The 9,148-nt window shown below is 32.7% G+C and overlaps 1 protein-coding gene across 1 annotated transcript in view; it reads right to left on the bottom strand.

The window, feature by feature from the left end:
* The window catches only part of LOC116848091 (RNA-binding protein 26), a 178,423-nt gene that overhangs the window by 31,181 nt on the left and 138,094 nt on the right, over nucleotides 1-9,148 (bottom strand). The window contains exon 9 of the mRNA XM_032823859.1: nucleotides 7,871-8,125. Coding sequence (XP_032679750.1) covers nucleotides 7,871-8,125 — 255 coding nt within the window. The remainder of the gene's footprint in view (nucleotides 1-7,870; nucleotides 8,126-9,148) is intronic.

Raw genomic sequence — 9,148 nt, 5'->3', positions numbered from 1 at the left:
CTTCGAAAAGCAATTTATGAGCTGCAGCTGCAGTTTTTTTCAAGTCAAAGTAATGAAGCAGCACATGTCGAAAAAACAACTTATCACGTTCCATATTTAATCAAAAGAAAAAATAGCACTGCTCGCTTAAATGAATCTCTTCGCACTGAATTTTATTGACAAATGTCTAACCTCTAAAATGCAGCCAGTTTCAGATGTCAAAATAAATTACACCTACAACTAACGTCATCTAACTGTGAGCCGCAGGAACTAAGTTTACCACCTAATATTAACTCTTCTTTAATATTTATAGGTCGGATCTGACACAATTCGTTTTCTACTGCTTCTATGTAAGCGTGAATGAAGCGTGATGTGTTGTGCTTTCAAACGAGTCTTCCCGCAGCGATTGGTTAGGGTTAGGTAAATGGGATTGTACTATTTTACTCAGTATAAAGCCTAATTTTTCATTCGGCGTGCTCTTCTGGTCGGATCCGATCAACCGCGTTATTAACGTAATACTTTCTCATGATTAATTTTTTATTTTATTTTATTATTTTTAACAAAACATTTATCAAATTAATAATTACATTGTCATAAACTAACAATAATTTTTAATTATTTTTTTACTATTTAAAGGAAAAAAATAGATATCTTTCTTTTATCTTATTAATACTTTTAATAATTTAATATAACAATAGTTTAATTTAATAATACTTTAATAATTATTTTTAAAATAATTAGGTATGAATTTTTTCAGTAATATCAACAAAGAAGAAATTGATATTTCTGAAGAAATTTTCTGACAAGAGGACTATCTAAACGCGCCACGTTAGATTTGGCTAATCTTTATATAGGTTGTTGTAATCCCTTTCCTGTAAACACAGCTCGTATGACTGTTGCCAATGGGTATTATTTACGAGAAATCAGAGTTGAAAGTTTTCCGGACGCCTAGAATACCGCTTAAAGGGAAAACCTAGTTTATAGGGCTCAAAAAATCGAATTTTCAAAAATTGTCTTAATTGATAGTAGTACTACCTTAGAATATATCCTTAAAGTTTTAAGCCGAAATTCAAAATACTTTTCAAATTACAACTTGAAGAAGATCATGCGTCGGGCAGATATATAGCGCGCTCCTCTTTCCTAGTCTTTCGTAGAGGATTATCATCAGCTCGGCAGATGTTTCGTATTGAGCAGATGAGTCATTGTTTATATTTATATGTTAAGGTTTATGTTTGAACGTATTAGAGTAGCCGAGACAGTTGTCAAGTAACAGTGAAATTTAGAAACAGCGCTTTGTGTCGTTATAAACGGTCAATCGAAAATAGTCGAAATTACTTTTTTATTGCCGCATGTGTCTTCAATGGAGGATATAACAGTACATTGAAGATGATGAATATGTTAGATATTAGAATTGGGTTGCAAGCTCAAAATTTTGCCCACTTATACGACGAGTAGCGACTTAAGAGATAGCGGCGCCGCAGCTTAAGCAGCTCAAAAGAAGCTCGAACAGCGCGTAGAATGGAATTAACGGTTCAAAAGAAGTAATGAAGAAGCTGAAGGATTATTATATGGATCTGGTATCCCAGATTAGCCAGTGACTGGTATAAATGGTACTTTTGTGTTCCGCAAACTTTAAACGCGATTTTCTCAAAACAGTACTTTTTGAGTTTGTGTACACGATAAAGACAATTCTAATAAACCGATTGAACTATTTCTAGGCTTGTTTTGTAGCTGATTAATTCCTTTTCTAGGTGAACCTAAATGTTTTTAAAAAACGTTACATTAGACTAATTTTTTTGCAACACAGTTGAAACTTTTTGATAAAAATCGTAACTTTTCTTTCAAAGTCGTTGAAAATTAACAATTTTTACTTTTCTTGTAAAGTTTTTGGTTCAACTAGAAAGTAATTACATACAATTAACAAAAAATAATTACAAAGTAATTACAAAAAATAATTACAATTAACAAAAATAATTGTTTCTTTTGTCTCAGATAAAAATTATAATAGTTACAGTGTACACAGTGGAACAACTGCAGCAGTGCACTACTCACTTGGCTCCATTTTTTAAACAAATAATCAATATTTTTTAATGAAAAAATTATTTTACAGAGATAAAATATGTAATAAAACAATCCTAAAATTTGGAAGTGATTGGTTTTATTCTAGCTGAGAAAAAAATTTCTAAAAATCATACATTTTTCGACTTCCTAAACCAGGTTCCCCCCTTAAGTAGGAGCGAAATTCAAGTAGCCAGCGTGGCGCAGCGAGTAGGGAGCACGGCTAAAACGTTCGACATCATGCGTTCGATTCCGGTTTGCTCTAACTTTTTTTTTTTATTTTTCTGAAATATGAAATAAAATAAATTATTAAGAAGGTATTCTAGTGTGACGGGTCCAAAAAAATCGATTTTTTCTTTTTTACCTATTTTTATAGTTTGGAGTCTTGAAAATATGTCCCTAAAATATTAAGATAAAATTCGTTAAATTGGCCGAGTTATAAAGGTTTAAAAGACGCAGCCTATATACGGCGCGGACCGAGATGAATGACAAAGTGTTAAATGTCATCCAACCAATTTACGAAGACTTAATTACCAATGATTTATTACGATACTTCGGATTATTCACTCAAAATAATAACGAAAGTTTAAATTCATTAATTTGGACAATTGCACAAAAATATCTGTATTGTGAAAAGAAGATGTGAAAAGAAGACTGTGTAAATTGCAACTTTTTGGCTGTTTGCCTATTCAATAAAGGGTTTAATACAATTGTAAAAATAATGGACATAATAGGATTAAAAATCGGCCAAAATGCAAAATTCCTCGCGAATAACAAAGACAACAAAAAGCGTTAAATGTTCAAAGCAGCGGGCGTCGTACGAATCAAAAGAAGCAAGAATTGCTAAGAGACAAGAAAAATCTGACAAACATAGGTTCTTTGAAGTTGAGGAAGATCTCTTGTATGGCCCTGATATAGCTGATTAAGGATAAGTTACTGATTATCCACCTCATAAGTTCATGAATGGCACCATGGAAAGTTGCTCATTATCCACCTCATAAGTGCATGAGAATCTTAAAACGCGTTTTTCTCGGAACGACATTTTTCAAATCGGGCGAGTATTTTTCTCGGAAACTACTGGGCCGATAAACTTGCAGTTTTACACACATATAGTGTATATATTAGATTATCGCCCAAACTAGAATCTTTTTGATATTTTTCAAATTATTATTTTTCCGAACCGTAAAAAGTTAAAATTTTTTAGAAATCTGACTACTATATTTTAGGCACTGCCATTTTGTCAAATTTCTTCAAATTATTTAATTTTAGTTCGGACGATAGCCACATTTATAAAGAACAAAATAAAAATAAATTCGTTTGTTTCAGACGACGAGAACGGCGGGAATCAACTCGCTCGATAGAAGACGATTTTACGGCATGATTTTTCGTCCACTTATATTTTTTTCAATTTTGAGTAAAAAGCTTTAACAAAATTTGAGATATTTCTTCAAAGATGAAAAAAATGTCAGTAGAACACATTAACTCTGTAAGTCTAACGATTTGCTTTAAATTAATTCCCAAAAATCGCCTTGAAAATGGGCCTTCACACTAGAATACTCCCTTAATATTATGAATTAATGAATTAGCCAACTATCATCCCAGTATTATCATTCGCATTTTTTAAACAGAATTGTACGAAAAGTAATTAGATACGCCTATCAACAAATAAATAAATTATTCTTTTAAAGTTCGGGAAGAGATTTTATTTCAACATTACGTTACTAGTCGTTATATTACTTTGGAATGCTTGTCTAATGAAGTTTTAAGCTTTATGTCTTGTGGAAACGGGCTAACAATGGTATTGTTTTTGCTACTTGCGGGCCCGCTTCTTTCACGCTCATTGTATAGTGTGATGGAGAAGAACTTTTCGCAGATAGCAAAAACAATACTATTGTTAGCCCGTTTTCACAAGACACAAAGCTTAAAACTTCATTAGACAAGCATTCCAAAGTAATATAACGACTAGTAACGTAATGTTGAAATAAAATCTCTTCCCGAACTTTAAAAGAATAATTTATTTATTTGTTGATAGGCGTATCTAATTACTTTTCGTACAATTCTGTTTAAAAAATGCAAATGATAATAATACTGGGATGATAGTTGGTTAATTCACGTATTAATAATTTATTTTATTTTATATTTCAGAAAAATTAAAAGAAAAAGAAAGAAAGAGCAAGCCGGAATCGAACGCATGACGTCGAACATTCTAGCCGCGCTCCCTACTCGCTGCGCCACGCTGGCTATTTGAATTTCGCTTCTACTTAAGCGGTACTCTGAGCGTACGGAAAACTTTCAACTCCGATTTTTCATAAACTAGTGCTCATTAGCAACAGTCATACAAGCTGTGTTTACAGGAAGGAGATTACTACAATATATATAAAGATTAGCCAAATCTAACGCAGCGTGTTTAAACAGTCCCCTTGTAAGATTCAAAGGTAGAACGCTGAAATAATAAATAATTGTATAGTCAACAAATGACTGAGGTTTTTGTCCTGCAATATAATATGCAGCGTGTCCCAGAACAATCTACGAAGCTCTCGTAAGAATACAGAAAGGGTAGAGGTGAATATAAAAGTCCTATACCGTTTTGCGATATTTGTAATAATAACCGAGAAATTAATTGCGAAAGATTAATGAAAAATGCGCGCGAATGGTCAGAGGCGGAGTACTTGAACCGCAGTGCGGACCCACTAATATAGCGCGCGGACGTCGGCGTGCGGCGTTTGGAAGAACAACGTACAACTGTCGCTGCGCTCCTACATCTTGCCTCGGCGTAGTGATAGTAGGCGCGGCAAAACATAAGAACGTAACGATATAAGCATAGGCAGTGGTGCGTTGTTCTTCCAATCACCATGCGCCGATATCCGCACGTTATATTATTGGGCTGCATTGACTCGAGCGTTCCGTCTATTCAGCTCACGCTTTTCCTTAAGCTTTCGCAATTAATTTCTCGGTTATTATTACAAATATCGCAAAATGGCTAAGGATTTTTAGGTTCGCCTCGACACGCTCTACGTTCTCACGAAAACTTCGTAGATTATTCTTGGACACTGTATAAGTACTGCAATATATTTTATATTTCAGGTATTTTATATATTTAATGCGATATGTTTAATTTACTTTTAAATATGTTCAAACTTATTATTAGAAAAAAAATGCCTAATTGATAAAATTAGTTGGAAAAACCACAAAATGCTTGTTTTAATTGGTTCTGACCAATTGTGTGATACGTGTGACTGAACAGTATTGAAGAAGAATTGAACAGTGATAAGCAATGCGATGCATATTGTTGCATCCGCACAATACAGTAAGATAGAGAAAGAGTGACATATCGTCATCTTTGACGACGAAATGTCAAAGACATCAACTGATGAAGAGAGAGTTGCATACAGACTACCGAGTCAGTTTGATATGTGACGTTTAGTTGGCGAGCGTCTATGGATTTAATAAAAATACTACAGAGTATACATAATAGTATTATTCAAGGTTTTTAGTTTTTACATTTGTGTTTATTTACTTTTCGCAAGATACCAGACACGAGCACAAACGGGCACAATATGCTACAAATAAAAAATATTCAGCGGCATTTACGTGTTAACAGTTCTGAATTATTTTTACCTGTAATATTTAATATGATAATATTTATTTAAGTATAGTCAAGAGAAATATAGGGTGATTCAGAACAACCTTTTAATATTAAAAGTATAAAATCTTGACGAAATTTTAAGAAACATTTTCTTTTGGTAAAACTTCGACAAACGCGTAATTGTAAAGTTATTACCAAAAATATTTATCCTATTACGGGCCAGGTTCAGAAGATAAGTAGGGGCGGCGCAATTCACCGTAACATATGGACGTTAATGTCGGGTGCCCGCTACAGTCAGTTCTTCACCACACTAGCTGCGCTCCAATATCCATTGCCAAACGACAATCTGTATTGTGTGTTGAAAAGATTTTTCTAACTGGCAATGTTATAATTTGTAATGTTGCAATCGCGCGCACATACACGGCAAGCACCGTTTCTCGGTGCTTCTCTTTCGGCCTCTTTTACTTACACAATTGGAATCAAAAGAAATAACACTACTTAACACTAGATCACCGGTAATCGCAATTAATCGCGATTAATGGATTGTTCGGCGACTGCTAAGTCTTGGAAAAAACACATAAATATACACGTGTTTCTCCCAGAGATTATCAAGGATGAGTTTGCCGTCTGTGTGTATGTTTTGCGACTGCAACGTTACAAGTTACAACATTACCAGTTAGAAGAATCTTTCCTACGCACAATAGAGATGGTGTTTTGGCAATGAATATTAGAACGTAGCTACTGTAGCGAAGAACTGACTGCAGCGGGCACCCAACATTAGCGCCTATGTGTCATGATGAGTCGCGCCGTCCCTGTCTATCTTTTGAACTTGTGATAGGGTAACTATTTTTGGTAATAACTTTACAATTACGTGTTGGTCGGAGTTTTGCCAAAGGAAATAATGTCTTAGAATTTTGTCAAAATTTTGTACTTTTAATATTAAAAGGTTGTTCTGAATCACCCTTATATAGGACTCATTATTTGTATGGCAATGTAACAGTTAAGCGGTCACGCACGCTACCAAGTGGGCAACTCGCAGAATGATGTCCATTTACATATCTTTATGTTCGTATAATTTAAATATAAAACAATACGGATAAATTCAAAATAAAAAAAACTTATTTTTTATTCATATAATGAATTTAATAATTAAAAAATTAAAGTTGACAATAATTAATTTATTAATTGTTTAAAACATTTTTTAAATTTTAATTAAATCTATTTTATTTTGCATAAAAAACCACATAAATCTTCCTTAAAAAGTATTTTGTATTTGGACCAAGTTCAGTAGTTACCAAGATAACAAAAAAGAGATGAAACTTTGAAGGATAGTTCTATCCTTTAGACCTGAGCCTTAATCAATAAAAAAAAATGTGTCTATTATTTTCTTTTGTACAAATATGCCAAGTTTCTTCAAAATCAGAGACGGACACTTTGCAGATGTTCCTTGTTAGAGACCCTGTAAGAAAAGACAAGACACCATCGCCTGTAGATACTAAATTCGCCATGTTTGGGTTCAAATTAGAAGTATACTTGTCTCACTTTAACTCACAAGTTCAGCAGTGCAACCAGTGCAGCTGAAAAGAACAGACCATTGCTTGTGTTGTCACTCAGCTGATGATCCTAACCGGAAACGAGGACCCAAACATGGCGCAGCCAATTAAAACGTTAACATTTGATGTCCTATCTTTTCTCATAGGATCTCTATTCCTTGTAAATTGTTACAGCCATCTATTTATGATCTTAGGAATTTTTCCAAGTATCTAATATGTCAAGTTCAGAATCATCTGAACTAAAATACGTAATTACCGAAATATGAATGTTTCTTTTCAAAATTTTTTTTTATTGTCACAAATATCTCAAATATCGCATCGTTATGATAAACTTTGTGCATGTGTGTGCACATGTGCGTGTATGTGTGTATGCACGCGCATGCAAATGTTACGGATTGCCGATTATGTATAAATTTAGGAGTTACTTTTATATAGCTCATTCACTGTATTATGATTTAATGACAATTTTTTTGTAATTAGTAATTAAAAATCATACGTAGTTAAATAAAATGTTATACAGAACTTTTTTGTTTAGTTTGACTTAATTTACGTTGAGACGAGGGATAATATTGTCTAGTCATGCTGCGATATCTACTTATATCAGATCGAAAATAGATGTTTCACGGATATTCATTGTAAATTAATATTAATAAAAATGTTTTTAAATGAAATACTTCTTTATGTTAGAACTTACTTCCAAATCGATATCATCATCTGTCGTAGGTGCGGCTTGTTCAGAATGTGATGAAAGTTGTACAGATGCGTTTGAATTACTACCAGCCCCTCCACGATGCAAATGATGGCCAGACACCCATGTTATTGATAACAGTCTATCTTGAAATGTGCGTCCTTTTATTAAAGCAACTTCAGCTTCTTTCCTTGACTTGAAATTGATCACAATTGAAGGAGTTGTATCATCTACTATTTGATTTACTATTTCACCAAATTGCTGGAATATAAAGTAAACAATTGTAATTGCATATAAATCACTTAAAATATTACTTAAAAGAATATATCGAATTTATAAATTTAGGAATAGTAATTTTATAAAATTATACGCATAATAATATATATAGTAAAGGAAAAATAATCCTCAAATTTCGCGTTATAACTCTATGTGCATTATTCTGTTATTCTACTTTGTTATCGTATATATTTGGTACATATTGATAGTTGCAATTTAATTAATTATGTATTGTAAGAGGATTATGATGTCGACGTAATATTGCACGCATCGAAACATTTCCTCGTCTTAACGTACGCGAGACATTTTCAATGTTAACTCTCAATAATATTAATTTAAAAAAGAAAAGTGAAAAGTTTAAATGTACATGATTTCTTGCACAAATAAAATTAAATGATTAAAATGAAATATTATTGCTTAAACTTGTATTTTTCGTAAAAGAAATCATATTAGAAGGTTAGGTCTAAAAATATCTGCTGTAAAAATAATAATACAAAATGTATCACCAATTGGATGTAAAAAATAAAGTGTAAAAAGCAATGTTTTATACATAAACCACAAGCTAACATATTGATATATACTTTAACCCTCTAGCTATGCGCCACTAAAGGCTTATACCCTCTATTATGCGCCACTAACAAGGGGAACCCGGCAATCTCTGATCACCGATTTGATTAAAATTTTATGGGTGTGTAGTACGCACTCATACATTTACTCCTGTAAAGCTGTAGGACCCACTATTGAGGCATTCTCGAGAAATATTTTTTAAATATTTCGAGAAAAATTTTTGTCCCTATAGTACCGTTACGAAAAAGCAACTTTCGAGCTAGCAGCGTAGCGTCAACGGTAAGACGTAAACTACTACGCTCGGGGTTGCAGGTTCGATTCCCAGATGATTTTTTCTTATTTAAATGATTTTTTTTTTATTTAAATCTTATATATTTTTAAATTTGTATATAACACAATTTTAAACCGTTTTTAATTATTTTATATCAAATTTTTTAATAA

This window comes from Odontomachus brunneus, unplaced genomic scaffold (genome assembly GCF_010583005.1).
Source record: "Odontomachus brunneus isolate Ranch 3 - 2012 unplaced genomic scaffold, Obru_v1 Obru_scaffold_089, whole genome shotgun sequence".
NCBI lineage: Eukaryota > Metazoa > Arthropoda > Insecta > Hymenoptera > Formicidae > Odontomachus > Odontomachus brunneus.
The sequence above is the reverse complement of the archived record's forward strand: the minus strand, read 5'-3'. Positions and strand labels throughout refer to the sequence as shown.